The sequence below is a fragment of the Primulina tabacum genome, chromosome 18 (genome assembly GCF_025594145.1).
Source record: "Primulina tabacum isolate GXHZ01 chromosome 18, ASM2559414v2, whole genome shotgun sequence".
NCBI lineage: Eukaryota > Viridiplantae > Streptophyta > Magnoliopsida > Lamiales > Gesneriaceae > Primulina > Primulina tabacum.
This window is the reverse complement of record NC_134567.1, coordinates 14,574,617-14,589,104: the sequence shown is the minus strand read 5'-3', so window position 1 is coordinate 14,589,104 and position 14,488 is coordinate 14,574,617. Positions and strand designations below refer to the sequence as shown.

The 14,488-nt window shown below is 44.3% G+C and overlaps 1 protein-coding gene across 1 annotated transcript; it reads right to left on the bottom strand.

Annotated features, from left to right (window-relative positions):
• Positions 1 to 351: 351 nt before the first annotated feature.
• On the bottom strand, positions 352 to 6,247 carry LOC142532305 (uncharacterized). Its single transcript, XM_075638625.1, has 3 exons — positions 5,767 to 6,247; positions 1,126 to 1,180; positions 352 to 556 (listed from the first exon to the last, which is right to left on the bottom strand). The coding sequence occupies exons 1-3, from the start codon at positions 6,245 to 6,247 to the stop codon at positions 352 to 354; spliced, it is 741 nt and encodes a 246-aa protein (XP_075494740.1).
• Positions 6,248 to 14,488: the final 8,241 nt, after the last annotated feature.

Sequence of the window (14,488 nt, the reverse complement as noted above, 5' to 3'; positions counted from 1 at the left end):
TTACAACCTTCATCGGTGCGACTTTCACGAACACATGGTCTCCTACGAAAGAATCAAGTTCTCGACGCCGCTGATCTGCGTAACTCTTATGCCGGATCTGAGCGGTCTTCATCATGTCTCGGATCTTGACCAATAACTCTGCAATCTGACTGACAATATCCGGCCCTATCTCTGCCCTCTCTCCTACCTCGTCCCAATACATTGGAGTCCTACACTTTCTCTCGCACAATGCCTCATATGGAGCCATACCGATTGACGCCTGATAACTGTTGTTGTACGTGAACTCCACAAGAGGTAACTTCGGCTCCCAGTTGAGCTAGAAGTCGATCATGCAAGCTCTGAGTAGGTCTTTCAAAAGTGAATAAGACTCTCTAACTGTCCGTCAGTCTGAGTACGGAAAGCAGTACCGAGTAGCAGCTTAGTACTCAATGCATGATGTAGACTCTTCAAGAACGCAGACGTGAAACTTGGAACCTTATCTGACACTGGAATTCCATGCAGTCTGACTATCTCTCTAATGTACAACTCTGCATACTGACTCATGGTGTAAGTATTCCTGATCGATAAAAAGTGTGATGATTTAGTGAGCCGTCAACGATCACCCAAATGGCATTATACCCTCCAGTCGTCCTCGGAAGCTCTGTCACGAAATGCATGGTGATGTTCTCCAATTTTCACTCGGAAATATGGAGTGGTCTCAACTTCTCTGTAGGTCTCTGATGCTCTGCTTTGACCTGCTGACATGTCAAACACTCGGAGTCAAATCGCAAAATATCCCGCTTCATGCCCGGCCACCAACAAAGAGACTGAAGATCCTTATACATCTTCGTACTCCCTGGATGGATGGAGTACGGGGTGCTGTGGGCCTTGCTCAAGTTATCTTCTCTCATTCAATCCTTGTCAGGAACACACAGTCGGTCCCTGTATCTGACTATGCCATCCACAACTGTATAAAGTCTCCGGCACTTAGTCTAATCCCTTTGTCTCCACTTGTGCAACTGTTCGTCAGAAGTCTGCCCTACCCGTATTCTGTCTCTCAAAGTCGGCTGCACTGTCAGAGTAGCTAGATTTGGGGCATCGCCCCTGGCATAAACTGCAAACTTGAATATCTGAATCTCCGCTTACAGTGGTCTCTGTACCGACAAATGAGCAATCGCTGCGTGCTTCCTGCTCAGGGCATCTGCAACCACATTAGCCTTACACGAATGATAGCTAATGTACAGTCATAATCCTTCACTAACTCTAGCCACCTCCGCTGTCTCATATTCAACTCTTTCTGGGTGAAGAAGTACTACAGGCTCTTGAGGTCAGTGAAAATCCTGAACCTCTCTCCATACGGATAATGTCTCCAGATCTTCAGGGCGAAAACCACTGCTGCTAGCTCAAGGTCATGAGTCAGATAACTCTTCTCATGGATATTAAACTGTCGGGGCATATATGCTACAACTTTTTTGTGCTGCATCAGAACTCTGCCCAGACTGAGCTTCGAAGCATCTGCGTAAACCACGAACCATCCTTGCCCTGATGGCGTAGTTAGAACTGGTGCAGTGGTCAACGCCTACTTCAACCTGTCAAAGCTCTCCTGGGACTCAGATTCCCGGATAAACTTGGCATTCTTCTTCGTCAAGGCGGTGATAAGCACCGAAATAGAAGAGAAGCCCTAAATAAACTTCTTGTAATAACCAGCCAATCCCAAGAAGCTACGGATCTCTGTCACGCTCTTAGGCACTGGCCAATCTCTGACTGCCTCAAATTTACTTGGGTCGACCTCTATACCATCCCAAGATACAATGTGGACCAAGATTGCCACTCTGTCAAGTCAGAACTCCCACTTACTGAACTTGGCATACAGCCGTCTAGCATGTAGAGTCTGCAGTACTGTCCTCAGATGCTGACTGTGCTCCTTGAATAAATCAGTATGTCAACTATAAAAACTATAAAAAAGTGATCAAAATATGACAGAAACACGCGATTCATGAGATCCATGAAGATCGCTGGCGCGTTCGTCAAACCGAAGGGCATCACCATAAAGTCATAGTGCTCATAACGGATCCGGAAGGCTGTCTTATGCACGTCAGACTCTCTCACCTTCAGCTGATGGTATCCGGATCGGATATCTAACTTTGAGAATACTGATTCTCCCTGAAGCTGATCAAACATATCCTCGATCCTCGGCAATGGATACTTGTTCTTGATTATGACTCTGTTTAGCTCTCTTTAGTCAATACATAGCCGCATGCTGCCATCTTTCTTCTTCACAAAAAGTACCGGGGCACCCCATGGAGAAAAGATAGGGCGAATGAAACTCTTATCTAGAAAATCCTGTATCTGATCTTTCAACTCCTTCATCTCTGCAGGTGCTAGTATATAGGGCGCCATAGAAATAGGCATGGTACCTAGCATAAGCTCGATAGAAAAATCCACCTCTCTGTCTGGTGGAATGCTAGAAACATTGTCAAGGAAAGCACTGGGAAATGTCTGGACTCATCAATGTCCTCTAGCCTCTGACTTGCTGGCTCTGACACTAATACCACACTGGCCAAAAACGCCTGGTAGCCCTTCTTCATGAGATTCCTCGCACACATGCAGGAAATGATGTCCAGCATTTGTTTGTATCTGACTGCCTAAAAAATAAACGTTTTACCACTGGGCGGTAGGACATATATATCGATATCTGTCGGAAGTCTATGTGCAAAAGGCCCTAAAACTCCTTGCTTGAAAATTTGCGGAAAATTAAAAATTTTCTTTTTAAAAGAACTTAAATGGCCTCATTCATAAAATCACTGGTGAATCAAATTCAATATTTCAAAATATTGCAGCGGAAGAAAATAAAGTTTGCCAAAAATCACAATTTAAAAATATCCAACGACTGATAAAATGTTTGCGGAATAAAATAACGACTGCTGCTCTGAGGTCCTCGGGTGCCACTACTGCCGACCCAAGCTAGCTCACTGGTCCCCGCCCTCGGCCCTGACCTCAACAGTACCTACAACAATCAAGTCTAGTGAGCCTAAAGACTCAGCATGCATATATCGCAGATAACGAGTAAAATCTGAAGTAAAATATGCATGGGATAAAATATCATGTCATGAGGCATGCTAAAAATACTCTGTACTGAGCAATTATAATACGTGCATAACTGAACTGATAATCACAAAAAAAATGTTTGCTTCTTGGAGCCTGTACTGAAATAACTGATAAAATTTTCTGTCGAGATTATGTTTTACGCCTGTGGCCACTGCACTAAGCTGAACTGATCGGTAACTGACTACCGGGGAGGCTGAAACTGAACTGAGCTGGCCGGTCACTGGCGGCCGGGTGGTACCAAACTGAACTGAGCGGTCACTGGCGACCGTATAAATATAACACTCCCACATAGTGAATGAACCACAAGCCATATCGCATAAATCTCAAAAATAAGTATTTTCTGTTTTCATGCACGTAAAATAATTAACTGGCCTAATGAAAATGTCGCAAAATTTTACCAACTGGATTGGATTGGATCGTCTCCAGGCTCGCTGCAACCTAACTGTGCCATGAAAAATATGCAATAGCTTAAACTTGACCAACTATGCAATTTACGTTCAAAAGATGCGACTATGATGCCTAATGACTTCGCATTTAATCATGACTCCGAGACAACCTGAATCGACACCGAACCGACATATAGTCATGATTAAAATACGCTGAAAAATCATAAAATAATGCTCCTAAAATGATAGGGTCGAAATCTAGGTGAAATGGAGGCCAAAACACGAAACGCTATTTCGAGAGTCAATTTGGCACATCGCACCGTAAATTCTCGTACGACCTCAAAAATGATCCGAATCACAAACGGTCAAAAAAATGACCTTCCCAACTCAATGAAGCACTGTTCAGTCTAAGGCCATGGGCTAAAAGCTGACCGAGGACTCGAACGAGCCTCTGAACCGACACAGCAACTTGCTGTAATTTCCAGCAGCTGCGCAACTACAAGACTTGCGTTGGTTTCGAGACTATCGGCCATTACGGGCGTGAACCACCAACCAGAGACTCTTACCAACATCCCAAGGAATGATTTGAACCATGGCTAAGGGCCCTAGGCCAGCCACAATCCGCGTCACACCATAACTCAACCGAAACTCCAACCGAGAACCAACGTTCATGCGTGTGTAGTGTTTTGCTTAGATCGATGTCTTGCGTCGTTCCAGTGGCCATTTGATTGACCATGGTACGATCTAGACATATAGGGGCATGGTATGAACCGTGTCTATGGGCCATAGGCCAACCAAGATCCATACCAAGCAACCAAAAACCGAAACCATATGCTGAACAAATGAAGAAGCCGAATGGGGAAGGGGCTGTTTTGATGTTTTGATTAAAAACCGAGGGGCCATGGACCAAGCCACGAAAAGGGTGACTTAGTCACGTATTAGACTTGCTAGGGAAGTGATCTAACCATGGCTATAGGCCCTTGGGGCAGCCAAGATCAGATCCACACCCCTTGACACAAAACTGAAATTTCGAAACACAAATCTGCGCCTATGGGAACTTGCTGTCATTCTGAATTTCCAGCAAGCATGGGGCTGGTTTGAATGGACCAACATGGTCCTAGTGCATCCTAATACATGTATATAAGCTGCCTTGGGAGCCTGGGGTCGAACCACAACCTGAAACCATCAAAACTAAAAGAAAACGTGAAGCTGCCATGAAGAGCCGAAATTCTGCATGTGTTGTTTCAAAATGTTTGGACATGGATCTCGATTTTTGCTTGAATAAACATGATCATGTACTGAAAAATAAATGATAATATGACTTGATTGAGGTTTAGAAAGAATCTAGACATGCCTGGTTATCGTTTGAAATGAAAACGAAAAGAAGAGACGAGACGGCGCGGAGGAGACGGAGTGGCTTGCTTCTCCACCTTTCTTGGCTCTCGATTTCTTGCCTTACTCCCTAGCTATGGCTCACGACTTTTACCTCTGAAAAGGGGTCTTCATTTCGGTGGAGGAGGAGGGGGAGTGATGGTTATGAAGGTGAGGAGAAGGGTGCACAATAATAGGATCATATCAAGACCAAGTCTTCCCAAATTTGAATTTTGAATTATGGTTTGATATCAAATGAGTTGGTGGATGCTTCTAGGAGGTAGTGGCCGAATCCTCTCTTGATTCTAGACTAGGATATGTCCACTAATTAATTAATTAAGGGTGGTCATTAAATGGAAAGATTAACATGCTAATAGATGGCAAGGAAAGGGTCAAAAGTGAGTTGGCATAACATAGTTGACACACTAATGGGGTGGCCGAAATTTTCTAAAAAAAAGAAGGGGAGATGTTGATTATCTAGTCAACTAATAATCCTTAGAAGCCTTACTAATCCTTTAATTAATTTAGTGAGCTAACCCCTTAATTAAATAACTTAAATGAGTTCATTTCTTAATCACCTCAAATAATTAAATTAAATCCTCAAACCTCCCTTACTAACTTAAATGAACTTGGTTGCTAGCTAAATTAACTTCTGGAAATATTTCTCGAATCTTAAATTCTATCTCAAAACTCCAACTCCGGTCCGGCCTCACTGAAATAACTGAAATGCTAAAAATCAAACTACTGAACTGAAATAATAAAATAATTAACTTCGAATAAATGCATTTAAAATAATCATGCAATGAAGTCAATTAAATTTTAAAAAATTTAGAATTATGCATGGCTTATACGTCTACTGATTTACGGGTTCTACAATTCTTCCCCCCTTGAAATAAATTTCGTCCTCGAAATTAGAACTCACCGAATAACTCGGGGTAACGCTCCCTCATCTCCGACTCAGACTCCCACGTAGCTTCCTCCTCAGAATGGTTGAGCCATTTGACCTTGACTCGCTTAACCAGCTTGTTCCGAAGCTTCTTCTCCTGCCTGTCTAGGATCTGCACGGGTCTCTTCTCATAAGATAAGTTCGGAGTAAGCTGCAACGGCTCGAAATTCAGCACATGCGAAGGATTTGCCATATACTTCCTCAGCATGGAGACGTGAAAGACATTGTGTACTCCGGCCAGATTCGGCGGAAGAGCCACACGATACGCTAGCGTCCCAACTCTGTCGAGGATCTCAAACGGTCCAATGAATCTCGGACTGAGCTTCCCTTTCTTGCCAAATCTCATGACACCCTTCATAGGTGCCACTTTCACGAAGACATGATCGCCCACTGCAAACTCTAAGTCTCTCCTCCGCTTATCGGCATAACTCTTCTGTCGGCTCTGAGCATTCCTCATCCTATCACGGATCTTGACTACTACATCTACTGCCTGCTGAACAATCTCTGGACCCAACTCTGCTCTCTCTCCTACTTCATCCCACTGAACAGGAGATCTGCACTTGCGGCCATACAGTGCTTCATACGGAGCCATACCAATAGAAGACTGGAAGCTGTTGTTGTAGGTGAACTCAACCAGTGGCAAGTTCGACTCCCAACTCCCTGAGAAATCAATGAAGCAAGCGCGAAGAAGATCCTCCAAAATCTGAATAACTCGCTCCGACTGTCCATCTGTCTGCGGATGGAAAGCTGTGCTAAACAGCAACTTCGTACCCCAAGTCGAATGCAAGCTCTTCCAAAATGAGGAAGTGAATCTCGGATCTCTGTCGGATACGATCGAAACCGGAATACCATGGAGTCGGATTATCTCTCGGATATACAGCTCTGCATACTGAATCATGGTGAAAGTCGTCTTAATAGGCAAGAAGTGCGCTGATTTGGTAAGACGATCTACAATCACCCAAATAGCATTCGATCCCCTAGCTGACTTCGGCAATCCGGTCACAAAATCCATGATAACATTCTCCCACTTCCACTCGGGAATAGGGAGAGGCTTGAGCAAACCTGCTGGTCTCTGATGCTCGGCCTTCACTAACTGGCAAGTCAGACACTCGGACACAAATCGCCTGATGTCCTTCTTCATCCCTGGCCACCAATACAATAGCTGCAGATCCTTGTACATCTTCGTACTCCAAGGGTGAATGGAGTACGGGGACATGTGGGCCTCTAATAGAATATCTGCTTGGATAGAACCACTGCTAGGAACCCACATCCTGTCTTGGTATCTCACAATACCATCACTGACTGAATACAAGACACTGCCCTTGGCTTCATCTCTCTTCTTCCACCGTGCCAATTGCTCATCTGCGGCTTGACCACTGTGAATACGGTCAATAAGAGAGGACTGGATAGTCAAGGTAGATAAACGAGGAACTCTACCTCGAGGGTAAGTCTCAAGATCAAACCTCTGCATCTCAATCTGAAGAGGTTTCTGCATCGTCAAATGAGCCATCACTGCGACTTTTCTGCTCAAAGCATCCGCAACTACATTATCTTTACCCGGGTGGTAGCTAATGTCACAATCGTAGTCTTTCACAAGCTCCAACCAACGCCTCTGACGCATGTTCAGCTCCTTCTGCGTAAAGAAATACTTGAGGCTCTTGTGGTCGGTAAAGATCTGGCACTTCTCTCCATACAGATAGTGCCTCCAAATCTTCAAAGCAAAAACTACGGCCGCTAACTCCAGATCATGGCTAGGGTAATTCTTCTCATGGATTTTCAGCTGTCGAGAAGCATACGCTATCACTCTCCCATGCTGCATCAAAACTGCACCTAAACCAAGCTTCGAAGTATCGGTATAAAGGACAAACTCGCCGGGCCCTGATGGCATGGCCAAAACTGGTGCTGAAATAAGAGCTTGCTTCAAAGTATCGAAGCGCTTCTGACATTTCTCGCTCCACACAAACTTCACATTTTTCTTTGTCAGTGCTGTGAGTGGAACGGCGATAGAGGAGAATCCCTGGATGAATTTTCTGTAATATCCTGCTAGCCCAAGGAAACTGCGGATCTCGGATGCATTCTGAGGCACAACCCAATCTCTGACTGCTACAACTTTTGCGGGGTCTACCTCAATACCACTGCTAGAAACAATGTGGCCCAAGAACGCCACCTTCTCTAACCAGAATTCGCACTTACTGAACTTTGCGAATAATTTATGCTTCTGCAATGTCTGCAACACTGTGGTCAGATGTCTGCTGTGCTCCTCCCGATTCTTGGAGTAGTCGAGAATGTCATCTATGAACACTATCACAAACTGGTCGAGGTACGGCTGAAATACGCGATTCATTAGATCCATGAAGATCGCTGGGGCATTCGTCAGACCGAACGGCATCACAAGGAACTCGTAGTGACCATAACGAGTCCTGAAAGCTGTCTTCGAAACATCAGCATCTCTCACCCTCAACTGGTGATAACCAGAACGCAGATCTATCTTGGAGAAAATCGAAGCTCCCTGCAACTGTTCAAACAGATCCTCAATCCTCGGCAGTGGGTATTTATTCTTCACTGTAACCCTGTTCAACTCCCGGTAGTCAATGCAAAGCCTCATCGTGCCATCCTTCTTTTTCACAAATAAGACTGGCGCGCCCCATGGTGAAAAGCTCGGGCGAATGAACTCCTTGTCGAGAAGTTCCTGAATCTACTTCTTAAGCTCTGCCATCTTTGTCGGTGCTAGTCGGTACGGCGCTTTGGATATCGGAGCCGTACCTGGCATAAGCTCGATGGAAAAATCCACCTCTCTCTCGGGTGGCATACCAGAGACGTCTTCGGGAAAAACGTCTAGGAAATCTCTGACAATCGGAACATCTGAGGCTGACTGGCTGGGTTCCTCGGGGACAGATAAAAAAGTCGCTAGAAATGCCCGACACCCTCTATGAATGAGCTTCCTAGACTGAATATAAGGAATAATGCGCGGTAAAGGAAAGTACCTGTCCGGCTCAAATAAAAACTGCTCCATTCCAGGCGGTCGGACAAGAACAGATCTCCGCTGGAAGTCTATCAACACTCTGTTCCTCAATAGCCAGTCCATCCCTAGGATGATGTCAAATTCCGGCATCGGTAGCACGATCAGATCCGCATAAACAAGATTACCGTGCAACTCAAGGTCTATATCTCGGATAACATTGGTAGCTGCCGTCTCCTCGCCTGACGGCAACACTACTGAAAAGGCTGTATCTAGCCCAATGGTCTGGATCTTGAGGAAGTTTGCAAAGACCTCTGAAATAAACGAGTGAGTGGCCCCTGAATCTATCAAGGCCTTGGTAGCGGAACCAGATATAAAAATTCTCCCTGAAAGATCGGAACTCTAAGTTGAATCCCACTACAAGATCTAAACTTATAGACATGCAAAGGTCAAGGTTCCTCTAGCTTAATTCCCCCGAAATAAATCTGAGTAGAGCATGCAATCCTATAACAGTTCTAAGTTCAAAAATCTAAATCCCGATTCCCAAAATGCTGAAATTCGAAAAATAACTTAAAGTTTAAAGGTACCTGTCAACAACATAGTCTCCGGGTTGGTTTCCGCGGCATGGAGAGCAAAAACTCTGGCTTGGGTAGGCAGATTCCTCTGAGGGCACTGCAGCAACATGTGGTCTGGACTGCCACACTTAAAACACTTTCCTGAGCCAGCCATACGTGCTCCAGGATGGCGACGTGAGCACCTGGGACAGACTGGGTGCTCCTGAGTCATCGGGGCTGGGCGTCCTCGCTGCTGCTGCTGCTGGCCTCGGTTCCTGGGCGGTCCATGAAAAGGCCTCTTATTCTGCTGCTGATGCTGATGAGAAGGAGGGCGGTGCGGTGCCTGGACTGGGCGCTTGCCCTGGCGATCCGTCTCGATATCCCGCAGATCTTGCTCTACGGCTAAGGCCTTGGAGACAGCAATCTCATAAGTAGCAGGGTCAGATACCCTAACATCCCGGCGCAAGATCGGCCGTAAACCCACCAGGAAGTGCATCAGCTTGGCTCTGGCATCATTCGCTATCAGAGGCACAAAGTGACAGCCCCTCTCGAACTTACGGATAAACTCCGTAACCGTCATATCCCCCTGTCTCAGACTCATGAACTCGGTGGTCATCCTGGTGCGAACCTCCTCAGCAAAATACTTGGAGTAGAAAACCTCCGTAAAGCGGGTCCAAGAAAGTGTAGCCAATGTCAGGGCTACCGAAGCTCCTTCCCACCATAAGCGGGCGTCTCTAGTGAACAGGTAGGTGGCACATCGGACTCGGTCTGCGTCTCCCAGCTCCATAAAATCGAAGATAACCTCGAGGGATTTGATCCATCCCTCGGCAACCATGGGGTCAGATGTCCCAGAGAATTCCTTCGGGCGCATCTTCATGAATCGCTCATAAACAGCCTCGGGCTTTGTCGGCCTGGCTGCGGCTGCGGCTACGGCTGCGGCATTGCCCCCCGCAAACTGTGCGAAGAACTGTGCCATCCCAGCTAACATCTGGGCACTCATGTCCGGTGGGGGCGGTGGAGGAGGTGGTAGGTCTCCCTCCGGTCTACGCTCCTCCCTGTCCTCTCGGCGAGGCTCCTCCTCTCTGTTGCGCTCTAAAATGCGTCTAGGGGGCATACTGTTCCAACATAACCCATACGTAACTAACATGCATAATTCCATACTTTATTTTAAATGAACACTGAAATACTGAAAATCTTGAAGCATGCTGACAAAATAATTCATGCTTTAACTAAAATGCTGAACAAAATGCTGAACTGAAAAACTTACAGACCGAAGACGTGGCTTCGTGAGCTTCTCGCGGTCAGTAGTAGTGAAACCCTATACAGAACCACCGCTCTGATACCAACTGCAAAAGGCCCTAAAACTCCTTGCTTGAAAATTTGCGGAAAATTAAAAATTTTCTTTTTAAAAGAACTTAAGTGGCCTCATTCATAAAATCACTGGTGAATCAAGTTCAATATTTCAAAATATTGCAGCGGAAGAAAATAAAGTTTGCCAAAGATCACAATTTAAAAATATCCAACGACTGATAAAATGTTTGCGGAATAAAATAACGACTGCTGCTCTGAGGTCCTCGGGTGCCACTACTGCCGACCCAAGCTAGCTCACTGGTCCCCGCCCTCGGCCCTGGCCTCAACAGTACCTACAACAATCAAGTCTAGTGAGCCTAAAGACTCAACATGCATATATCGCAGGTAACGAGTAAAATCTGAAGTAAAATATGCATGGGATAAAATATCATGTCATGAGGCATGCTGAAAATACTCTGTACTGAGCAATTATAATACGTGCATAACTGAACTGATAATCACAAAAAAAATGTTTGCTCCTTGGAGCCTGTACTGAAATAACTGATAAAATCTTCTGTCGAGATTATGTTTTACGCCTGTGGCCACTGCACTAAGCTGAACTGATCGGTAACTTACTACCGGGGAGGCTGAAACTGAACTGAGATGGCCGGTCACTGGCGACCGGGTGGTACCAAACTGAACTGAGCGGTCACTGGCGACCGTATAAATATAACACTCCCACATAGTGAATGAACCACAATCCATATCGCATAAATCTCAAAAATAAGTATTTTCTGTTTTCATGCACGTAAAATAATTAACTGGCCTAATGAAAATGTCCCGAAAACTCTTGAAGATTTCACCTTTCAGAGGAGTTGTCAGATTTGGCAAGAAAGGGAAGTTGTCTCCACGTTATATTGGGCCGTATGAGATTCTCGAGAAGATAGGAGATCGTGCCTATCGACTCGCATTACCACCTTCTTTATATGGGATACATGATGTCTTTCATGTATCATTATTGAGGAAATATCTTTCTGATGCCTCACATGTTATTTAGCCAGACGAGGCCGAATTGGACGAGACATTGAGTTATTTCGAAAAACCGATCCAGATTCTCGATCGAAAAGAAAAACAGCTCAGAACGAAGACTATTTCGCTTGTGAAAGTTCAGTGGAGTCGTCATGGCATCAAAGAAGCTACCTGGGAGACTGAGTCTGATATGAGGCAGAGATTCCCAGAATTATTTCACTGATGTGAGTTCTATTTAGCTTCTGTTACATTTCTTTCATATATGATTTGATTGCCTGTGATTTCGGGGACGAAATCGTATCTTAGGGGGGGAGAGATGTAATGCCCGAGATTTTGATTCTGTTAATATGAGATTATTGATTTTGAATTGATATGATTATAGACAGACCATTCCGAGACTAGATTGGGTGAAGCATGTGATTTATGTATATTTTGTACAGAACTATTGGCGCCCGAGCGGTAGAAAAGGGCTGCCCGAGCGCCAATGTTCAACAGGAACATGTTTCAGACAGAAAGTCTGGCGCCCGAGCGGTAGTTTGTGACCGCACGAGCGCCAATGCATATAAAGATAAGTGATCGGGCAGAACATTCCGCACGCGGGCGGTAATCCTTGACCGCCCGAGCGCCGCCTGAAAGGTGTGAAAATAAGAAATGTTTCTTGAACATGCAAGTAGGATATGTATATATACATATATATGTCATTCTTCAGAAAAAAAGAAAGGAAAGGAACGAGAAAATCTTCAGGAAAGTAGAAGAAAACCCCTTACGCCTTTATATTTCGATCCGTTTATCTTATTTTTAATCCGACTTCAGTACTGTAATAGCCAAACTTGGTGTACGGTACGGTTTAAGTTTTCGTATGTTTATTGACTACTTGGTCAAGTTTAAATATAGTTTGGATGTTCAGAGTTTCGATTTAGGATTTATAGTATGGTTGGTTATAGATGATGTGTAGTGCTATTGTAGCGGCGTTACGATTAAATTCATGATCATTCGTATGTTGAGCCAATTGGTATGAGGCCAATTGGAGTGATTAGATAAGACATAGAGGTGTAACTTTCTTATTTTGAGTTTTATTCAAATCATTGTGGAAGATAAGCCAAAAGAGCCACGAAGTGTGTCGTGCGTTTCTTCATTCCTCCAGTGGCACATGTTGGGAGATTTAGCATAACTTTTTACTCAGACCTCCAAATGATCTGAAATTTGGAGAGATTCAAGGAAAGACATAGGGCTAGAAATTTTTCTAATTCAGAAGGGAAGAGGCATTTCTGAAGCGATATTTAGCGTGGCGGTGCGCAGAGCGGCGCCCGAGCGGTAATTTATGACCGCCCGAGCGCCACTACTTCAGGAACTTTGGATTTTGGGCAGAATCATCGGTGCCCGAGCGATAATTTATGACCGCCCGAGCGCCCAGCACAGTATAAAGCGTGTTTTGGGTGGATTTAGGCATAAAAACCGATTGAAACTCTCATTTCTATCATTTCCCTTCTCTTCTTTTCTCTCCTCCAGCGTTTCCAAGTAGGGTTCTTCATTTTCTTTTTATCCTTTCTTTCAATCAAGCAATTAATCTTCAATCCGGAGTTAGAACAAGGTTATTTTGGGTTCAAGAAGCTAAGGTAAGCTTGTGGCTTTGGTTATTTCTTGGTTTTTGGTGTTGGGGGTTATATGGGATTATTGATTGTGTTGGTTTTATGGGTTTTATGGTATGGGTTTGTGGTTATTGAGATGTTGATGATTCAATACATGGTTTATTGTTGTAGGAATTGTATCAAGAGAATAGAATCAAGTGATCCAAGTGTTATAAGTGGAATTTCATTCCTTGTGCTCACATGATAGTATATGTATGGTGTTTCAATGGTTTTATCATGTTGTTCCCTTCCATTTGATTCATATTATGTATTGACATACTTGGTTGAGTATTAGAGGCAATTGAATGTCTCAATTGTGAAAAAGGGATTACAAAAGAAAGAGTATGCAAAGTGTTTGTTTAAATGCCCAAGAGAGAGTTCAAATGATTTATGGATTGATAGATACATAGTCATAGATTGCATGCAATTAGTTGATCAACGACCACAGGCTTATATCCCTCAGAGTTATCGATTTATATCGATGGGATATAGGTACAGAGACAGAGATACTATATAGATATCAATCCAACAGAGAAAAGTGTAATACCATCTTATTGTTATATTATGCTATGTTATTCATGCTTCAAGAGTTGATGGTATTTATTGATTTCAAAGCCATGTTTTCAGAGTATGCTATGTACCCATTGCTATGTAAGAGTTCCACTTGCTGAGTTTTATACTCATTTCAGTTATTTCATGTGATGCAGATAAGAGCGATGGGCCGGGACGTTGATTGTGGGCCGGAGTCATATGCATACCCAATATGGAATTCTTCGGACCAATGCATATGACTTTGTCTACTTTCAACGGTCCGGGTATGTCTTCTTCTACATCTATTCATTTTTATCTATTGATATGTATTGTGTGAGCACATTGTAGGAATTGATGCCTCCTAAGAGAAAGGCTGCAGAGGGTGAGGATAGTTCTTCCTCTAGAGTTGTCGATGAGTTCGGCAAGTTGTTTAAAGAGCTAGCCAAGGTCCATAGTGAGCAGATTTAACAGTTGCTACGTATGCAAAGTACAGGTCAAGGTAGAGGACAGGGTAGAGGCCAAGTGGCTCAGGCAGTGGGAACCGATGGGATCTTTACTGCTTTCAAAAGGATGGATCCGCCTGAATTCGCAGGAAGCACTGATCCGTTAGTGGCCGTAGAGTGGATCAAGGCACTTGAGGCGATTTTCGATCATCTCAACTACGAAGAAAAAGACAGAATCAGTTGTGCAGTGTTCATGTTGGTCAA